This window comes from Notolepis coatsorum (genome assembly GCF_963971535.1).
Source record: "Notolepis coatsorum genome assembly, chromosome: 16".
Classification (NCBI taxonomy): domain Eukaryota; kingdom Metazoa; phylum Chordata; class Actinopteri; order Aulopiformes; family Paralepididae; genus Notolepis; species Notolepis coatsorum.
Genome location: NC_140180.1, coordinates 60,495,159 through 60,517,845, shown reverse-complemented (window position 1 = coordinate 60,517,845; position 22,687 = coordinate 60,495,159). Strand labels below are relative to the sequence as shown.

Genomic DNA, 22,687 nt, shown 5'->3' with positions numbered 1-22,687 from the left:
TACTACCATACTCCCTTTCCCTTTTTGCCTTCCCTTCTCACTCCTGTGAGCCACTTTTAAACTTTTGATCAACAAAAACACATGTTTTTTCTCCTACCCTTGCAGGCCTGCGGTGTTGACTTTGAGGTGAAAGGCTACATTGCCAACGAACAATACAACCCAGATGAGGAGATTGTAAAGAAGTAAGCTAAATGATATATCCAGTCCAGTTCTGCAGTGTGGGTTATTATCCCTATGCTATACCTATAATGAAGACATACAGCAAGTACTGTATGCAAGCTTGGCCCTGACCTACCTGTCAATTTTTCCGGTCTCAGGGACACCTGTCGTCTGATGATTCGTAAAATCCAATTTGCACCAAACAGCGATAAACCTGGACCCAAGATTGAAATCAGCAGGCAATTTATGATGACTGACAAACCGATTCATATGGAGATCTCCATTGAAAAGGAGGTACGGATAGAAATTCTCTGTATACACTTGTTTGATCATGACAAGTTTGATCATGACGTTGAGTTGTATTACGTCACATGATCTTATTTATGAAGGTTTATGAAGGTGAATTAAATCATATATTGCTCTTAACACTCTTAGGTTTACTACCATGGAGACCCAATCACTATCAAAGTAAAGGCCAATAATGAGACCAGTAAAGTGGTGAAGAAAATCAGGATCAATGGTGAGTAGTTGAATTCTTATTCACCTTGTGTTTCTAGACAACAGATACATTTAATTATTATTCGCATTATGTTTCTAGACAACAAATACATGTAATTCTTATTCACCTTGTGTTTCTAGACAAGAAATATGTGTAATTCTTATTCACCTTGTGTTTCTAGCCTCTTAACACGCAGCGGCCCGTATACAGGCCCTCTTGAGGACGATTTGCCCACCGGCGCGACGCGCCACTTTGCCGACCTCTAGCGGCTCGGGTGTGCATATTTTTTATAAATTTTTTTATCAACTTTTTCTCCCATCCCAATTTTGTATCGTCCAATTCTACCCTCCCCTGTCTCGAACGCTGTTAGGCCATGCCTCCCACTAAGCCTGTCCCCTCCGGTACTCGAGGAAGCAGCAGTCGCATCTTTTCACCTGCATAGCGCGATCTCTCAGCGTCGGGGGTCTGCGTTTGGAGGGCACGCCGCCCCCGTCGCTTCCTGATTCTGCTGCGCAGGCTCACCAACCGACCTGTAGGAGTCGCTGTCCACAACGTCCGATCCCCACCCATCAGCTTTTCCCACCCCCTAATACTGCCAATTGTATTAGTATGAACGACCAGCCAAGCTGATAGCAATGCGGAGAGCTGGGCTCGAACCCAGCGTCTCCTGCATTGGTGGTGAGCGCCTTGCCCACTGCACCACCTAGCCGCCCTGGGTGTGCATATTTTTTAATACAATATATATATATCGAATTAAAACCCTATTTATTGCCTGTCAATTGCCGTTTGTCAGGCGACAAAATCCGTTGAGCGGTTCTCGAGTTACATGCCGATATGTAAGACGTGCGCCAAAGTACACGGCAGACTCTTTTTTTCTTTTTTTTTATACCACCCCCGACTCCTGAGGTTCTAGCTCCGTCAATCATTTGGCGATCTCGAAACCTATTGGACAGGGTTGTAACCAATGAGTGTGGCTTTCCAATGATACCCCACGTGGGGATGAGCGAATCAGGGATCTATGGTGAAAACAGGAAGAGAAATAATCACTGAATGCATTGGAGTCAATGTGAAAACTGAAACTGGCAGAGCTTTTTTTGTTTTGTTTACCAAAATCGCTCCTAATCACTCATTTCTGAACGGATTTCTATGAAATTTGGAGATGTACTACATAAGACTTCAGGCTATGGACCCAGCCATACCATTTTTTTGGATATATACTTTTGGATATTGCAACTACTACAGAAAAACGTGAGTAACAAGTTTTTCTACAACTCAAGACCTATGTTACTCTATTTCATGATTAACACTAAAAGTGAAATTTCTTTATTGTATCAGAAACTTCAGAATGTTATCTTTCAAAAGAGACCAGGCTCATGCATAAAGTATAAAGTATAGTATTTTGGTTTGCAAAAAAAGTATGCAGTCCTCAAGTTCAAGTAAAAAAATTGCCACTTTTCTGCCCGCTTGTTAAGAGGCTAGACAACAAAGAAATTGTATTCTTATATCTTCTTAAATTCTCTAGTAAACATTTTAATGAAATTGAATTGAGGCCCATTCAAATGAATTGTCTTTGGGCTCGTTTTAACTGAGATTAGAAAAGCAATACTTTCACTACCTTTTGTGTTTGTGCGTGCATGCGTGCGTGTGTGTATGTGTATGTGTGCGTGTGCGTGTGTGTGTGTGGGTGTGCGTGTGCGTGTGTGTGTGTGTGTGTACCTGTGTGTCTGTGTGTACCTGTGTGTGTGAACAAAATGTCCCTTCATGATTCTGACAGGACACTTTCTTTTGGTCACCAGTTGAACAGTCAACAAACGTAGTGCTCTACTCCTCTGACACCTATGTCAAGCCTGTCTTCTCTGAGGAATTTGGGTAAGACAAGAAGACAAGACGACTTGCATTCGAATAAGCACAGGGTTGGGAAGGTTACTCTCAAAATGTATTCTGTTACATTGTTTATTACCTGCTTAGAATAGTACTTGGTAATATCTTAGATTGGATTACTCCAACACATCAACATAGCCTGATTACTTTTACAGTGTACAATTGTAATTGTAATTGTAAATGTAATTGTAAACGTACAATGTATTCCAATGTACAGGCTGTCATTTGAATAGCAATTATGACTGACATTGTACAATAACATGCAGGTCCATATCTACTGTATGTATTTTCTCTTTTCAAACATTCTTCTGATTACAGTCATCGAATTTGAGCTCTACATGTAATCCATCACTACCCAAACCCTGAACATACATTGTACACATTCCTTGTTAGATTAATCAAAATTGCACAATTGAATGTAGTATGATTAAGTGCATCATTTTAATAAACAAAGTCACGCCTTCTCCTTTCATCGCCGTACCCAGGGAGACAATAAATGGCAACTCGACGTTTGAGAAGGACTTCACCGTGGTTCCCCTGCTGGCCAACAACAAAGAGAAGCGCGGTCTTGCGGTGGACGGGCGGCTAAAGGATGGGGACACCAACCTGGCGTCCACCACCCTGTAAGCCTGGCTCTGATGAGAGCTCTAGTGTGAGCGTTCTGGGTCGTGACCATAGGCAGCAGGGCTTTTAGAGGCTAAACTATTCCAAACTCACACTAGTGCAACGGAGGGAGAATGAATAAGTGCCTACTTAGACAAAAACCAATACAATTATACAGCTTAACAAAGACAACAGGATACAAGCAAAACAATGCACACAAAAACATAGAAAACACTGGAGCTCTGGAGCTGTAGGTGTGTGAATGCTGCTTCTTATGCAATACAGCTATTACCATGTTGGCAAGTCCCTTTCATCTGTGGCTTTATTATCTATGTTCTCTAAATTAATTTGCATTGTGGATATAGTCGTTTTATGTGAATTCATACAAAGGAAATTATGCACAGTTGCAAAGGAGAGTAAGGGAGAGAGAAACAGGAAAGTGCCAGACAGCACAGCAAAATCTATCCTCTTCCATCCAAGTACTAACATCAGAGACATTCTATATAATGAGGAGAGAGAATAAAAAAAATAGCCCTCTTTTTGAATGGAGACATTTGTAACACTAAAGATGGGCAACAACAACTAAACTACTTGCTACAAAACAAACATATTTAGAGAAAATTATTATATGTGATGTTATTTTATGTTGCATAATATCATAATCTACTGCATTTTGTGGTGGTTGCCATGGTAACTAAGGACTCATTTATTTCTATGTTGTCCTATTTTGTTGATGATGCTACTGCAAGGCCAAGGAGCCAATTACAGAAATTATTTCACTCCTTTGTGCTGTACGCATAGATGATGTGACAAATACAATCTGAATCTGATACTCCCATGACACGTGAAATGAGGGGAGCTGCAGGGTGCTCTCCATGGTCCTGATTGTAGAGAAAATACTCAGTTTTCAATCATATCATATATGTGTGGAGTGTGGACAGAGCCAGTTTAAAAAAGATTTCATCATGGCAGGCAGGAGTTTTTAGTCCGGTTACCTAAAATGTAGTTTGCGTGTGGACAAAACAACTAACCAAAGCTACAGTTTCAAAAATACCAGTGTACGGGGTAGTGTAGAGGTCTAAGCACTCACCTACCACCACAGAGAACCAGGGTTCAAATCCCGGTGTCAGCGGTACATCCGGCTTGGTCAGTCGTCCCCATAGATATCACTAGATGGCTCAAGGTGGAGTCTCCTGCGTAGTTCACCGCGGCCATCTTGCTTGAGTGGACTACTGCTTTAAGGTGATGATCTGCACAAACAAAAATACTCTTAACTCGCTGACATCTTGACGGATTTACAAACGGTTTTGTTTATTACAAACGTGGCTATGATTCTTGATTGGAAGATTTTTTTTGCTTTTTTTAAACTTTGACCAGTCAGCTGGTTCTTTTAGCGTTTATCGCTTTTTTCTGGTCAAGCATGACCGACAGAAACAGGTTGAATGGGGTATAGATCGGGGGAAAGACACTCTGAGAAAATACGGCGAGTCCGGGAGTCGAACTCGTGTACCCCAGATCCGTGACGCGCACGGTTGTCCCCGACGCCGAAATAGCGTCCGAGGTACGCGGTGAGCTACTGGAGCTCCCCCTTGGAAGAATTTTTTTATTTATTTTTATTTATAAGTATATGTATGCAGTATGATAACTACATCTCTGACATTTTTAACAAACCAAACGGTTGAAAATTGAGCAAGCTATGGTTATTTCAATAGTACATGCACCATAGACATGCTTGTTATGAGTGGCCGTGCTCCACCCACACAAGATGGCCGCCATGTGGCAATGTCGGTCTCCATTGGCCAGCAGTGAGGGTGAGTCATCTAGTGATATATATCTATGTATGAGTCGTCGGCAGTGTTCGTGGGTGGGAAGCAAGTGGGGTATGAGTCCTGGTCGCGTGTATATTTTCCCTGACGGAGTTGCACTTCCGCGTTCGGTTTGCGCGATCTGATTGGCTACTGACGTTTTTTTCAGCGTCAATCGCGTTACTCCTAACAAACTGGTTAAGCTTGGCGACTCTTTCGAATTCGCTCTCTTTCGAAGTTGGTTAAGGTTAGGGTTAGGGTTAGTTGGTTAAGGTTAGGGTTAAGGTTAGGGTTAGGGTTAGGGTTAGTTGGTTAAGGTTAGGGTTAGGGTTAGTTGGTTACGGTTAGGGTTAGGGTAACAGCCTGCTGGCGCGATTGTTAGGAGTAACGCGATTGGCGCTGAAAAAAACGTCAATGGCCAATCAGATCGCGTAAACCGAACGCAGAAGTGCAACTCCGTTAGGGAAAATATACACGCGTCCTGGTCATTGCAATAGCGACCCCTACTGGTCGGTCAGGGCCCCTGTTCAGCAGGGAGGTGAAACTCCTCGCTGTCAGGTGAAAAGAAGCAGCTGGCAGCTCCACATGTATCGGAAGAGGCCTGTGGTAGTTCTACACCCTCCCCAGATCAACAGTAGGGCAGCGCAATGACCAGGGGGGAATTGGCATAACGACTAAATTGGGGTGGGAGAAAAGGGTAGAAAAAAAAGAAAATTGCACAATTAATAAATAAAATGAAATATATATATATTTCATTTTATTTATTAATTGTGCAATTTTCTTTGCTTTTCTACCCTTTTCTCCCACCCCAATTTATATCTGTGTATGAATGGTCAAGGTATTTGTTAGTTGCCGTTAATCAAGATAGAGGCGAACAGGAAGTGATGTGTTACTTGTGAATTGTCCGGTTTGCACCAAACTTGACAAATGTGTTTTTTGTACAATGTGAGGTAGTATCACAATTGTTGATGGATTTAGGTCTGTTGAGACTGGCAATATAGGCAACTCTCGTCTCTCTCGTCATCTAACCAGTAAAGTGGGGAAACTGTTAAGACTCTACTAAGTGCATTCTTCTAATTGTGTTTGAACCCTGGCTATGGGCAGCATCAATCAAAACAGCTGTCGGACAAGTAGAGGCTGGATTACAAGCAGGTTTTAGGCTTAAACGTTAAATTGTTACCATGTGAAAACATTTGTCCCCCTCAGCTTCAATAGTGGTGAGTTTCTAATCATGTTATCTCTAAAAGCCACACTAGTTGTCATACAGAGTCATGAGAGTTCTGGTCATGCACTGTGAATGAATGAATGAATGAATGAATGAAAACTTTATTTAACAGATTGCAGAATGGGTACAATACAGTACGGCTCAATACATACAATTGTTAAGGGGATGCAGACCAGAGAAAGACGAGTTCTGGTCATGCACTGTAATGAGAGTTCTGGTCATGCACTGTAAGGAGAGTTCTGGTCGTGCAGAGTAATGAGAGTTCTGGTCATGCACTGTAATGAGAGTTCCGGTCGTGCACTGTAATGAGAGTTCTGGTCGTGCAGAGTAATGAGAGTTCTGGTCGTGCAGAGTAATGAGAGTTCTGGTCGTGCAGAGTAATGAGATTTCTGGTCATGCACTGTAATGAGAGTTCTGGTCGTGCACTGTAATGAGAGTTCTGGTCGTGCAGAGTAATGAGAGTTCTGGTCATGCACTGTAATGAGAGTTCTGGTCATGCACTGTAATGAGAGTTCTGGTTATGCACTGTAAGGAGAGTTCTGGTCGTGCAGAGTAATGAGAGTTCTGGTCGTGCAGAGTAATGAGAGTTCTGGTCGTGCACTGTAAGGAGAGTTCTGGTCGTGCAGAGTAATGAGAGTTCTGGTCATGCACTGTAATGAGAGTTCTGGTCATGCACTGTAATGAGAGTTCTGGTCGTGCACTGTAATGAGAGTTCTGGTCATGCACTGTAATGAGAGTTCTGGTCATGCACTGTAATGAGAGTTCTGGTGGTCATGCACTGTAATGAGAGTTCTGGTGGTCATGCACTGTAATGAGAGTTCTGGTCATGCACTGTAATGAGAGTTCTGGTCATGCACTGTAATGAGAGTTCTGGTCATGCACTGTAATGAGAGTTCTGGTCATGCACTGTAATGAGAGTTCTGGTCGTGCAGAGTAATGAGAGTTCTGGTCAAAGCTATTATAAGTCCCAGCCAATGAACTGTCGCCCAGGGGCTTACTGTACCCTGATCCCATGGATACAGATGATGATATAAGTCTCTAAATTATGACAGATCAACTACTTCTGTCTTCTCACAGGAGTCAAGAAAAGGACAAGGATATGCAGGGAATCATCATCTCCTACAAAGTCAAGGTCACCTTGATAGCATCAGGTGGAGGGTAAGTCCAGCTTCCATTAGCAACATTTTTGCATGACATTACATTTCAGGTCAAGCTGTGTAGGTTGAATGTGTTTTAATTCTGTTATTTCCTCCTCTCTACCCACAGCCTCTTAGGAGGCCTGACATCGAGGTAAGAGAGAAGAACCGATTGCATTTCGTTAACTTCCAGTGTTTTATTATAATTTTTTATTAATAATAATAATAATAATAATAATAATAATAATAATAATAATAATAATAATAATAATAATAATAATAATAATAATAATAATAATAATAATAATAATAATAATAATAATAATATATTCGATTTGTAGGGACGCTTTATATTTGTGGAACAAATCTCAAGGCGCTACAGAAGAACATAAAAACTAGTATATAGTTTATTTTATTTTATTTAAATTTTTTCATTTTTATTTCTTTTATTTTCAACCCTAAAAACAAAAGACCTTGGGTCAAAGGAAAATAATTGAAGGACATTTTCACATTCCACAAACAAGGGAAGAAATGGTGAACATTCTCACTCTTCACAAACGAGAAGGAAGTGAAGGAAAAAAGGACTTGACTGTATACAAGAAGGGTTGTTATTGTTATTAAGAATGTGAATTAGGGCTGACCTTCAAAAGAAAAATTGGAATTCGAAGCTTCGGGGCCGAGATTCGATTTTAATTCGAAGCTTCGAAATAAAAGAATAATAATAATTAATTTTTTTTATTTTATTTTTTAATGTTGAGCACTTTGTTCAACTTAGTCAGTGCTGTAAAGGTTAAACCTTTTTATATCTTAGACAAACAAAACACTTTGCTTTCATGAAATATTGTAAGCCGTCATTTGAGGCTTTATAAAAGCAGCACAATGAACACAAATATGTCAGTGCAGAGTCCGACCTCATCTTAAATAACAAACAACATTGCTTGTTGTAGTTAACAAAGAGAGGCAGAGTTGATTTTGCACACAAAAATAATAATAATCGAATTTTATTTTCATATTCGAATCCCATGCTCATCGAACGAAGCTTCGAAGCTTCGAAGTATTTAAGACAGCCCTAATGTGAATGCTGTATTATTGTTCCGGAGGCCATTGCATTGACCACTTAAAAAAAGAAGAAGAAAGAAATGGGACTAAAATAGGAGTAAAAAACATAAAATAAGAAGGGTTAAAACTAGTAAAAGAGTAAAAGAACATAAAATAAGAAGGGCTAAAACTAGTAAAACATAGAATGTGTGGAGCTAAAACTAGATAAAAATCAACAAACGTCTCTATTAAAAATAAGTGTTTTGAGGCCCTTTTTAACACTTTCAGTGCCGGCCGTGTTTTCCTTTTTACCCCGTTGAATGCCACCATCCACGGCCAATGTTAACGTTCATATCGCCTAATCTATGTTTTAAATTATGGCTATGTGTTTAATCTGCCCGTCGCTTATCAAATAATCATTTTCAGTCAACATTGTCGAGGCAGATTGTATTTTTATCGCTTCATTTCCGTTTGATAGCATTTTGAAAATCACCTGTTTTTGGGGAAAAAACAACCCATGCCTATGATAATCGCCTTTTACTGGAATATTCCAGAATGTTGTCATTTGTCTGCCTATTTATGAATCGTTTTCAAATAAACGCTAGATGATCGATAGTATATGTGTGCGCACGCACGCTCGTGCCGTGCGCTGATAATCGCTGCTCTTATTTCCTCATGGCTTTTACAGTCAAAACAGCCATATCACATATCACATAAACGCTTATATATCCGTGAAAACGAGTCTGATTATCCTAACACTGGTAACATAGATTCCTTACCTGAGGTCAGATGGTATCCAAATGGTTTATTCCAATTTCCGATCGCCATTCGAAAAAATCGATAAATGTATTGATCCATCGTGTGTACAGTATAACCCATATTCGCCGTGGCTCAGAGGCTCCAGAATGAACTCTGGTAGACCCCGGCTGCATCAGTGAGAAGTAAAATGTGGAGTCAGAAATCCGTTCTCCCATTCACTTTCATTGAGTCCATTCCAAAAGGGTGATTTACCATCTGGGAGACGATAGGGGGCGCTTTTTTCACATCTGAGCGCCGGCAGTCCCTGGATCTCCAACGGTAGGCTCGCGTGATGCAATATGATTTCAGATCGCTAATAAAACGTAAACCCGCGTAAACCCGAGAATAGCCGTGAGTGGCATACAAAGTGTTAAAAGCATCCACGGTCTGTGGTGCGCTCAGATGGTCAGGGAGAGCATTCCACAGACTGGGAGCGGATGAGCAGAAAGCCAGATCTCCCATGGTGCAGAGTTTGGTCCTCGGGTGCTGAAGGAGGTTAGCTTGGTCGGAGCGGAGGTGTCGTGAGGAGGATTGAGGGGTGATCAGTTCTTTAAGGTAGAGGGGTCGTTTCCTTGGAGGCACTGGTGAGTAAGCAGGGAGACTTTGTACTAGATCCTGAGTGAGACAGGGAGCCAGTGAAGGGACTTGAGGATGGGTGTGATGTGGTGGTTTTCCCGCACTCTCATCAGGATCCTATAGCAGCGCCATTCTGAATCTATTGTAGCTTTTGGATGTTCTTGCTAGGGATCCCGATGAGAAGTGTGTTGCAATAATCAGTTATTATTATTCAGTAAATATCGCATTTCGCATTTTTTTCTTTTTTTTAGTGATGTCACTGCTGAGGTTCCGCTGGTCCTGATGGCCCCCAAGCCAACAGGTGAGAATATATGTGACAGATGAACAACACCAGGATGAAAAGAGAGATACATCAGCATGTTATCTGATCACATCAACTCATCCTTTTTTGTCTTGTTTCATTCAATGCCTCATCTTGTTGCTATGACTTGAGCAGAAGTGTAAGTATACCGCTGAAGGTGACAAACATTCATCCTGATAAGAGAAACGTAACCAAACTGTGTAGTGTGACATGCGTGAAATGTGTGCTGTGGTTATTTCATGCATGAGGTAATGTGTGATAATAGTACCTTTTTATTGTTATCCAAATTATGTAAAAATGGATGTGTATAGATGTCTGTTCATCCATGTGTGTGTTTACTGTTTGGTGTGGATGTTTGTTTATCCATGTGTGTGTTTGGTGTGGATGTCTGTTGTGTTTATCCATGTGTGTGTTTGGTGCGGATGTCTGTTGTGTTTATCCATGTGTGTGTTTGGTGTGGATGTCTGTTTATCCATGTGTGTGTTTGGTGTGGATGTCTGTTTATCCATGTGTGTGTTTGGTGTGGATGTCTGTTTATCCATGTGTGTGTTTGGTGTGGATGTCTGTTTATCCATGTGCGTGTTTGGTGTGGATGTCTGTTTATCCATGTGTGTGTTTGGTGTGGATGTCTGTTTATCCATGTGCGTGTTTGGTGTGGATGTCTGTTTATCCATGTGCGTGTTTGGTGTGGATGTCTGTTTATCCATGTGCGTGTTTGGTGTGGATGTCTGTTTATCCATGTGTGTGTTTGGTGTGGATGTCTGTTTATCCATGTGCGTGTTTGGTGTGGATGTCTGTTTATCCATGTGCGTGTTTGGTGTGGATGTCTGTTTATCCATGTGCGTGTTTGGTGTGGATGTCTGTTTATCCATGTGTGTGTTTGGTGTGGATGTCTGTTTATCCATGTGCTGTTTGGTGTGGATGTCTGTTTATCCATGTGCGTGTTTGGTGTGGATGTCTGTTCATCCATGTGCGTGTTTGGTGTGGATGTCTGTTTATCCACGTATGTGTGGTTGGCTTGTGACACACAGCTGATGCTTTTCTCCTGTGTATTTCAGGAACTGCAGCGCATTAGTAGAGTAAATGCCTCAGTAGTTCAGGTGAGGTCACTCACAACGTTCTATCTTTCAGGAAATTCAGGCCGGTAATTTCTTCAAGGGCCATGGCAGACAGTGAGCTTGTAACATTATTGAAAGATGTTATGAAAAATGTTTTACCTCTCAGATCAAATAACATGAATTTCAAAGTCAAATCAAATCAGAGAACCCTAGAGAGTGCAGTGTCGAGTGTGAAGTTGATTTGATGAGCAGTTCTCCAGAGAGCCATACTGTGCTTCTCAAGAACACTGCAAGCAGCCATACTGTGCTTCTCAAGAACACTGCAAGCAGCCATACTGTGCTTCTCAAGAACACTGCAAGCAGCCATACTGTGCTTCTCAAGAACACTGCAAGCAGCCATACTGTGCTTCTCAAGAACACTGCAAGCAGCCATACTGTGCTTCTCAAGAACACTGCAAGCAGCCATACTGCGGCTCATTGACCATAGTTGCCCTTTTGTAATAATCACCTGTTGTTTGCCGACCAAGATGTCTGTGATGGAATCCTATGAAAACACATAGTAATGCAACATATGGCACAAGATAGCTTTGTTCAATGTTGAATTCAAAGGCCAATGCTCCGTCACTAACGTTGCCTTTTGTCCACTATCCCCCAACAGATCAGACATCATACTCGAGTAGATTCCCCAGCAGAGGATTCCAGAAAAACAGAATTCACGAAGGAAGATCACTTTGCCGACAGAGAGGCGGATAGAGATGTTCAGAGGATCGAGGCGCTCACAAAAGAGAGAAACACGCAAAAGACGGATACTACATATATATTATCCCCCCCCCCCCCCCAAAATGTGTTTCTCTCAGGCATTATTGTCAGCGCAACATGTCACTGGCAAAGGAACTGCACAAAGGCACTGGCTGAGTTCCATCTCTAAGCAACCATTCTCTGACTGTGGCTTTTCCACTATAGCTTGAAAAACAAATAAACCATTGTTTATTCCACGTTTTTCGTAAAAGGCTATCCCATATAGTGTAGAGTGCAGTGCAGTGTAGCTTTTTTTGTATGGTATATACAGCAACTAAAGAACTCTGTACTGCTAGTAGTCTAGTACAGTATTATTGGTATTATAGTATTATTAGGCCTGTGTAATAGGATGACTGAATGTGTAAATTAATGAAAACACCAGAATAATAAACATGTTGTTTCCCCATTCATTATTTTGTCCTTGTAAAATGTTTTCACCATTTATGTTATTATATTAAAAAACATTTTGGACAAATCTTCTTCAATGTTGAGAAAATTACGACAAATCCCTTTGTATATGGCTGAGAATGATGACAGACCGGTATGTTCTTGACACTAAATCATGTTAATAATGCTCTCATATTTCCTTGAACAGCTGATAAAACAGCTGACTTATATTTTTATAGGATGTGTAAATATTCGGAAAAAAACTGTTACACTGTGAAACTTGTGTCAAGTTATCAAATGTGAAGTTGCTGAATGTCTGCACCATTGTGTCACCAAGACAAATCATGTGCATTGGTTGGTTTATGATTCTGATGTTAAAGGATTGCATTTTCCTTGATCTATAGAAGTCAACGTTTTCCAACAGGGCCAGTTAGCCGCTGAAAACTCCTCCTACTATTTGGGGGACTGTAATTGAGTATTGCACTTAGTTACATTTTAAATAGCATCCGGTACAAAGTAAACAAATATATATAGCACACAGAGATGGAGATGGCCAAGCCAGAAAGCAAATCAGAGCTCAATCCAACTGAATTCCCATCAACTCAGATGACGCTGAATATGGATTCTAAGAAATCTATTGATTTATTGGCCATCATAAGGAATCAAGGAACCAATTAAGCTTCAATTAGGTACTCAAATATATGAGCTATGGTTTATAACTAGCTCTATAACAATGAGCTTGCTTGCTGCCAGACAGTGAGCTTGTAACATTATTGAAAAATGTTATGAAAAATGTTTTACCTCTCAGATCAAATAACATGAATTTCAAAGTCAAATCAAATCAGAGAACCCTAGAGAGTGCAGTGTCGAGTGTGAAGTTGATTTGATGAGCAGTTCTCCAGAGAGCTACTGTGCTTCTCAAGAACACTGCAAGCAGCCATACTGTGCTTCTCAAGAACACTGCAAGCAGCCATACTGCGGCTCTCGAGAACACTGCAAGCAGCCATACTGCGGCTCTCGAGAACACTGCAAGCAGCCATACTGCGGCTCTCGAGAACACTGCAAGCAGCCATACTGCGGCTCTCGAGAACACTGCAAGCAGCCATACTGCGGCTCTCGAGAACACTGCAAGCAGCCATACTGCGGCTCTCGAGAACTCTGCAAGCAGCCATACTGCGGCTCTCGAGAACTCTGCAAGCAGCACTTTTGGGGCCAAGCAATCGGCCCACTCCACGCACGAACATCCGTGCGTTTCAAACGGCAAATGCACTAGTCTGTAAAGGGGTTGAGCAAGAGAAGGGAGACCCATGTCTCATCACATAGGTATAGTGCATTTCTGACATTAGCTAACGCTACACACTCACTCAGCATCATCGGACACTGGAGTAATTTAACCCCACTGGCATCTCGCTGGGGACGGCACTGCTCACATTTAACTTGCCTACATCTGCATTCTTACATGGGCTATTACTTGGAGTTACATTTCCCTATAGCAATCCAGGGCCCTACAGGCTCAAACCCGTGCCTCAAACAGCCACATATTCACAAAAGCTATAGGAGCCTATAATCTCACTCCAGTCTGCTTTTCTCAGCATCTCCAACTACTGTACAGGCCTATTGGCTAATCATAATCATCCACATCCACGAATGTTGCAATTTTCTGTACAATTGAACATTGAAAGTTATTTACGGAGTGGTCAGCAGCACAGAAGCTACCCTTAATGCCTCCCTATGCAGTCGTGTGTAATTTGGCTTTACTTTACTTTATACTGTTCATTAGGGCTGGGACTTTGTCTTCCCACAACCATGAAAACAAGATAATTGAGATAAAACAAGTATTGAGCCGCATGCCATGTCGCTCTCACTTTGTCTTGTGTTGTGAACGCAGCACACCCTTCCTTCACAGCGGTGCGCTCTGCCCCTCCACCTCCCCCAAAGCCCAAACAGTAGTCAGCTTGTGTTGAGAGGGAGGAGGGAGCCACAGCAGTTTCTCCAGTTATTTTGAAATGTATTTGGTAACTTGTAAGTTGACAGAAAGGCAGCCTTTGGTCGAGAAGAAAGGTAAAACAAATTCAGTCGTCGTCATATGATGTTCTCAAATCAATGAGTGATCATGTTTAATAATCATGACTTGACAAAAATAATTGTGATTATGATTTTTGCCATAATCTACTAGTAGCCCTATTTTGCAAAATTGTATTTAATTAAAGGGGAACTATTTTACTATTTCTTTCACTATTTGGGCACTTTTACACAATTCCTGTGAGTCTATGGAACACCTCTGTAATATATATATATTTTTTTTATTCATTGTTTTGTATTTCTAATCAAGTCCTCAAAAACAGCATTTTTCTACCTCAAGATCTCGAGCCGTTTTGAGCCTGGGCTGCAGGTCCGGTCCAGCCACTGTGTGCAGCTCATCTTCTATCTCAACATTAACATGCAGCGGTGTCTTTCTGACATCACATATCGCGCACATTTTCAAATGACTCAGTTCAGTGAGGGTGAATATTGTGAGAGGAGAATTGGAAGAATGCGCCAATATGAGAATTTTGAGACATAGATCATATTAATATAAGTTCACATAGCTAGGAAACAATGCTAAACACTCAAAAAGGCCATTTATAAGATAGTTCCCCTTTAAAGTAACCAAATTTGAACTCCATATGTAACGGATGGTATCGTGAAGCGCAGTCAAGAAGGGCTGGGTGAGTAGCGGTGCTATGGGTTAAACTCACTCTCACATCCTCAAAAGACGCATAGACATGGTAGAAAGAAGTGAATTCACCTCTTGGTATAGCTGTGTTGTTGCCGGGTTCTAAACTCCCTCTGGGCATCAAAGTTTGAGGTGACATTGTCACAACCGTTACATATATATCCTATCTTATCCTTGCACTGCACTGGTAATCATGTTTAACAACCTCTCTGAACTGTAGCCTACACTACTTTGAGTTTTACTGTGGTAGTTACCATGGAAACGGGTAGAAATGACGATTATGTTCAAACATTTACCTTTGTTGGTTGTAACAGTATAAGAATTAAATCATCTAAACCACCATTAAATTCAAGGGTACTACGACTATGCTTGCAGTTGCACCTCATGGTACCAAAGCACCTCAAAGGCGCTAAAAACAAGATTACAAACATCACAAAACAAACTGGTCAGACTACTTGACCTTACTCCTAGAACCCACATCACCCCTGCCCACTTTGACTACCTAGGATGGCTTAGAGTAGACGACAAAGTACAGCAACTTGCAATGGGCCTGGTCTACAAGATACACTATACGACTAAGGTACCCATGTACATGTCAAAATACTTCCCAAAGGTCAGTGAATACCACGACCACAACACCAGAGGAAGCTTAACAAATCATGTTAAACCCAGATTCGGCTCAAACAAGGGACTAAACACGTTTCGCAATTATGCCACATCAATGTGGAACGCCCTAGCCAAAGCTGTAAAGGAATGTGAATCCCTACCCACATTCAAAACCGCTCTAAAAGAGCACCTACGGGAGGCTGCAATTCGAAACTGGCCACCGTAAATGTCCAAACCCCCCCACCACCTCCTATTAGACAGCCTCCCCACCGTATATATTCTCTCCCCACCGTATGTATATTTCTCTCCCACCCACCCACCCCCTCCTAATGTACAGTCTCCTCCCCATCATATGTATATTCTGTCAGGATCTATGGGTAACAGTACTGTATATTTGCATATCATATATGTCACAAATGTAACAGTACTATATACCTGTATGTCATGTATGTCCCTATGCCATAAATGTCATGATGTCACGTGTATGTCATAAATGTCACTATGAATTGAAAATGGGGGACCCTCATGTAAACAAGACAAACGTCTTTCTCTGGTCTGCATCCCCTTAACAATTGTATGTATTGAGCCGTACTGTATTGTACCCATTCTGCAATCTGTTAAATAACGTTTTCATTAATTCATTCATTCATTCATTCATTCATTCATTCATTCATTCATTCATTCATTCCTTCATTCACGGTTGTAATACTTACAGTTATAATGGGGGGAAATCACAGGTGGAACCTCATAAAGTGTGAGCATTCTGTTGCAAAGTTTGCTTATGAAATAAATGACAGGACATACACTAGAGTCCAAACTGTCCCTAACAGCAGAATTCCAGTGAAACCGTCTATGTTGGTAATGGCCGCCTGGCTGCGCTATTTCACTTCCGTGCGTAGAAGGCAACAATAGCCTTGTTGTGTCACGCTAACTTAATTAAGCTTAATTAAGACTTCCTGTTCAGAAGTTTGGCCTTCAAAATAAAAGCACTGACATTGACACAAATGCATGCTTTGGATCAAGTATCTGGCAGTAAAGCAAAATAAACATCATAATAATAATAATAATAATAATAATAATAATAATAATAATAATAATAATAATAATAATAATAATAATAATAATAATAATAATAATAATAATAATAATAATAATAATAATAATAATAATAATAATAATAATAATAATAATAATAATAATAATAATAATAATAATAATAATAATAATAATAATAATAATAATAATAATAATAATAATAATAATAATAATTGGGGAAACATCTAAATTAACTAAAGTGTAGAAAAGAAACCATAGAACATATGTAAAAGAGTATCATCAATTATTATGATGGTGACTGTGACCATGTGAAATAAGGGCCTGATAAGTGTAGGCTTGATACAATGTGATTTTAAATAAAGGTTGTCATAACAACCCACCATACTGTATACCAAATGATAAGGGAAAGTCTCTTGCATAAACAAATTGGTTTAAACCCATAGACCTGGGGAGTCACGTGATCACTGCCTGGTTCCAGTGCATTATTTTACATGGTCTTTTACCATATGAGTTTTTCAAGGTAGCAGGATTATATGGTTCTACTTATAAACTACTTATAAAATTAGAGTTGAGCATAATTAAATGAGATGTACATTTTTACATTTGAATAAAACAAGAAAAAAAATAATGGGTACAAGTTTGTGTACCTAATGCAATTGAATATTTACTTGTTTCCATAGTAACTATACTGCAGTACCGATATTATGCCTCTGCATTTTGAAGACCAGACGGCATGAGCTCAAACTGTTTGTGGTTTGGGTGGCTGAGGTCTTTCAGGATCCCTTGTGCCTTGCTGATGCACCACTCAGTCAATATACTGTCTATGGTAGGTAGTTTGCATCCACAGATCTTTTTGACCATATACTCTCTCCAGTCCTTGGCGTTTCCAAACCATGCAGTGGTGCATCCCATCGGTATCCTTTCCATGGTGCCTCTGTAGAAGGCCCTCAGGATGTGTGGCCCCATGCCGAACCAGTCTCTTTTTTTAACTTAAGTTTTTATTTTCATTCTTTTTCAACAACATACATAGACAACATTCATAGACAATACATTTCAACATATCAACAGTACATAAATATAAAAGAAATAGACAAAAATGAGAAAAGAAAACGTGTGGCATGTGTCCTTCGGTCCATTCTATATTTGCATTATTTATTTACATTTTCATTAATTTCCTTGTATCCTTTTCAATCCCCTGTGATGTCGTTCCTTCCCCTCCTATATTCTTCCCACTTTCCCCATTTCCATTCAAACTTTTCTTCTTGCAGCCTCAGCAGATGTGTGATTCTCTCCATTTCCTGTATCCCCTCTCTACCCATTGGTCCTTCGTCGGCACTTCTACCTTGTACCACAGCTTAGTTAAAGCTTTTTTGGCTGCCACTATCAATATCTTAATCAAGTATTTGTCTTCCCCTTGGATTCCTTCTTGTGATAGATTCCCCAGATACAACACTTGGCCTCCCTGGGGTATTTCGTATCCTATTATTTCATTTATTACCCCTCCTATCTCTTCCCAGTAGTGCCTTATTTTCTGACATCTCCAGAATATGTGTGCATGGTTCGCTATTTCTTGTCCACACTCCCTCCAACATGGTTTCTTTGCTGGTGTGTAATACCCTGTATTTCTGGTGTTATAAAGTATCTAATTATGTTTTTCCACCCAAACTCCCTCCATATCCTTGATCCTGTGGTTGTTTGTTGTGTCTTACATGTGTTATACCATTCCTCCTCTGTTATCTCTATTTCTAACTCTTTCTCACACTTTTCTTTTACATACAATGTTGTATTTCCCTTACTGTCCATTATTGCCTGATATAGTGCGGATATCACCCTTCCCTTCCGTCCTTCGTATGACTTTACCATTATCTTAATTACCCCATTCTGTTCTTTGTCTCTATCTTGCTTTATTTCCTTGTTATAGTAGTCTCTAATCTGTAAATATCTAAAGTGGTCCCTATTCTCTAGTCCGTATATTTCTTTCAAGTCTTGTAGAGTCTGCATCTCCCCTCCTTCTGTCATTGTACACATTGCTGTTATACCCCCCGTTCCCATCTCCTGAACCCATGGTCTTCTATCCCTGGTCTGAATTTGTTGTTGTGTGCTATCCATCTCAGTATCTTGGATTATTTTTCTAGCTTGTATTTCTTTACTATTGTGTTCCATATGTTTATAGTGAATTTAGTAATTGGATCTAGTAGTTGTTCCTGTCTTCTGAACAGCTCCCTATCCCCTATCAGTGTCTGTACTTTGAATCCCTCTCTTTTGGTTTCTATATATTTCCATTTGGCCTCATAATTCACATTGCACCAGCATGCTACTGTTCTAAGCTGTGCTGCATAGTAATAGCTTTCTAAACTGGGTACTGCCATCCCTCCTTTCTCCTTTGGTAATTGTAGAGTCACATATCTGATCCTTGGCCTTTTCCCCTCCCAAATGAATCTTGATATCTGTCTATCCCATTCCCTGAATTGTTTTTGTGGTATTAATATAGGTAGAGATTGAAATAGGTATAATAACCTTTGTTGTGAAGGGCCAGATTAATACTGAGAATCTACGTTTTATTGTTTTATATAACTTGTATATTATTTATATATATAAGCTATATCCCTTTAAGCCTCCGTTTGAATCATAGTAATATTCGCTTTCCTCATTGGATAATGCCCTTGACGTTCGCGGCGCCAAGTACCGCGCCCCTGAGTCAGGTTCAAAGGCGAGTCTGGACATGTTGGGACATGCCTGGTGCCGGCGCATTGATTCCAGACGAGAGCTGAGGCTTGGCACTAGAAAGCCCTCGGAGTATATATTGTGGAAGGCGCAGCAGCCGTAGTGTGAACCTAACGTAGTGTGAACCTAACGTAGTGTGAACCTAATCTAGTGAAACCTAACATGCGAAGTGAACAAGTGAAAGTGTCAGATCTAATGCAGTAACGTCAAGTTCGACCTAGCTTAATGTGAAGTAAAGAGTCGTCATTTTAGTGTGAATCGTATTACAGCAGTTCGTTCGGTGTGCAGCATTAACAAGCAGTTCGTTCGTTTAGTAGCTAGTGTAAACCTTAGCAAGTGTGTGTGGACTTAGTAATTAGTGCCAGCACACGAGGAGGGCCTAGTCGCAGAACTATTGGACATGTGCATATTGGAACCTACCGCAGCGATATTGTAGAACCATTATTGGTTGGATTATAGTGATTGTGGAACGTACTACCGTGGAGAAGAGCATCGTTAATACCCACTGTCGTTTGGATTAACTACCTTGAAGATCTTACCTCGGGCTAGCTTCAAGGACGAAGCTGGCTGGCTATCATCATTGCTATCGAGCATTGGATTACAGCTATTACCTTGCTACTGAGCACTTGGATTATAAGGACCGGATCCGTATGAGAACCCCTTTTCTTCAAGTGAACAGACTGAGTATCCGTGCCTTCTTCCTTCTCCTAGAGCTTACAACTCTGGGAGGATATCACCTGTCTCCAGCGGTACCCTCGTTTGCCCCCCTATATTGCCATCCCACGCCAGGCGGCGTTTGGTCTAGTATACCCAGCTTAGGAATTATTCATTCCCACTGACTTTGCTACTCACTGACTTTCTCATATTATTCGCCATAAAAGCGCGACTAAGTAATTCCCATTTTGTATATTGCTGCATAATAATAAATACTATAAATGATATTTCCTTGTCACCGTGCCGTCTATTCTGAGTGTCTGCCATATAATAACTGTACTGTCTGGCAAGTAATAATAATAATAAGTAGTAGTGGTTTAATCTATCACAATCTTTAATACAGTCAGGGTTTTGTAACCCCTCAGTTACAACCTTGGTAATATGTTCATCTTAATGATTTCGATCCTTGAGCTGAAATCTAGGGGCATTACTGTCCATCTTTCTAGGTCTCTCTTGATTTTCTGATTTATCTGTGTATAGTTTGCATCGTATATAACCCTCCATCCCTCTTGTGATGTTCACCCCTAGGTACTTGATCCTGTCCATGCCCCATTTGATTTTGTATTTTTCTTTGATCTATATCGTTGATGTGTAGTTCAGTGCTAATGTCTGTGTCTACGTCACATTAAGTCTATACCCTGAGTAATATCCATATTCTGTCAGTAGATCCATCAGTGACGGGAAGCTTGTGTCTGGTTGTCTCATATATACTATCACGTCGTCTGCGAACAGTCCCAATTTATGTTCTGTCCCCCTTATCTCCACCCTTTGATGTCTTTGGTCTGTCTAATTAGTTGAGCCAGTGGTTCGATGAATACAACGAAGAGTGTCGGCGAAAGACAATAACCCTGTCTGGTAGCTCTCTCTAGTTTAATCCGGTCCATCAGACTACCATTCACCTTAATCCTAGCCGTTGGTTCTTGATATAATGCCCTAATTGTTTTCATAGCGTTTTTGTCTAATCCAAATTTCTCCAATACCTTATATAGAAATATCCAGCTTACACTGTCGAAGGCTTTTTCTGCATCTAGGCTAACTAATACTGCACTCCCTCCTTTCTTTTGTATCTCCTCTACTATCTGCACTGTCTTCCTTATGTTATCCTGTGTCTGCCTTCCTTTAATGAATCCAGTCTGGTCTTCGTCTATTATATCTGTCATAAATGTCTCAAATCTTTTGGATATTATTGATGTATACATCTTGTAATCTACATTAAGTATGGACACAGGTCTGAAACTGCTACACAATTCTCTATCTTTCCCTTCTTTTGGAATTGTAGTAATTATGGCCTCTTTCCATGAAGGTGGCATTGTGCCTTTTTCCATTGTGTGTCTGAATGCTGCTTCTAATATGGGGCTCAGTTCCTGCCTAAATGTTTTGTAGAATTCCGAGGGGAATCCGTCGCTACCCGGTGACTTACTACTCTTTGCTCTACTGATCGCATTCCAAACTTCCTGTTCTGTGATCTCTGCATTTAATATTTCATTCTGTTCCTTCCCTATCGATGGTAGATCTAATTTTTCTAAGAATGTTTCTATCTCCTCTTCTCCTGCCGCTATCGGTTGTGTGTATAGTTTCCTATAATATTCTTCAAATGTCTTCTCTATTTCCGCTGGCTCTCTCAGTATTTTGTTTGTGTTTGTGTCCCTTATTGTGTGTATTGTGTTCAGTTTTTGTTGTGTCCTGATTCGTATAGCTAACGGTCTGGTCGCTCTCGGTCCCCCTTCATAGTATGTCTGTTTCATGTATCTAGCTTTCTTCTCTATTTCTGTCTGCAGCTCTTTGTTTATCTTCCCTCTAACTTCCTTTACTTCCCTTGGTTCTTTGAGCTCTGGTGTTCTTTCTCTAATTCTTTCAGTTTCTTTATCAAGTTCTGGTATGTCTCTATTCTAGCCTTCTTGAGTAATGCCATCTTTGCTATCAATTTTCCCCGTATTACTACCTTTAGTACATCCCATAAAATGTTTGGATCTACCTCCCCATTATCGTTCTCTTCTCTATATCTAATTATGTCTTCCTTCACTTCATTAACCAAACCTTTGTTGTTTAATAGTCCTACATTCAGTCTCCAAACTGTATTTCTCCGTCTACTTTTAAGATTTACTGTCAGATATATTGCGTTATGATCTGAAATATCTGTCACCCCTATCCTGCATTCTTCCACCCTGTATCTGTCCCCTGTTGTCATGAGAAAATAGTCTAACCTTGAATATGTTGTGTGTGGGTGTGAATGTGTGTATTATCTAGTGTGTGCATTGCTCTCCTCTATGATTCCTAATTCTGACATTTGTATATTCATATATTTGCTAATGTTTAAGAGGGAGAGGGAATCTTAAACAACCAATGGTACACACTACGCTGAAAAGCATGTGCATATCTGTTTGTGGAGTGAAGTTGTGGAATATTTTACCTGAATACATCAAACTGAGTAAACATATGGCACAATTTAAAAAGCAGCTTAAAAAATACACATTAGAGAAATACAGAAATGATGAGTAATGAGGATAAACAAAGTAATGCTATATTGTGTTATGTGTTCTGTACTGTATTCACTGCTGTCATGTGAATCAAGTTTTTTTTCTTTTCGTACTAAAAGTATATTCTATA

General features: G+C 40.4%; 1 protein-coding gene across 1 annotated transcript in view; it reads left to right on the top strand.

The window, feature by feature from the left end:
- The window catches only part of arr3b (arrestin 3b, retinal (X-arrestin)), a gene marked incomplete at both ends in the record, with an annotated part of 54,086 nt that extends 32,319 nt beyond the window's left edge, over positions 1 to 21,767 (top strand). Inside the window, 9 exons of the mRNA XM_084332042.1 lie at positions 106 to 182; positions 318 to 453; positions 595 to 679; positions 2,455 to 2,527; positions 3,025 to 3,162; positions 7,250 to 7,330; positions 7,439 to 7,462; positions 9,972 to 10,021; positions 21,751 to 21,767. Of these exons, the coding sequence (XP_084188168.1) occupies positions 106 to 182; positions 318 to 453; positions 595 to 679; positions 2,455 to 2,527; positions 3,025 to 3,162; positions 7,250 to 7,330; positions 7,439 to 7,462; positions 9,972 to 10,021; positions 21,751 to 21,767 (681 nt within the window). The remainder of the gene's footprint in view (positions 1 to 105; positions 183 to 317; positions 454 to 594; positions 680 to 2,454; positions 2,528 to 3,024; positions 3,163 to 7,249; positions 7,331 to 7,438; positions 7,463 to 9,971; positions 10,022 to 21,750) is intronic.
- Positions 21,768 to 22,687: the final 920 nt, after the last annotated feature.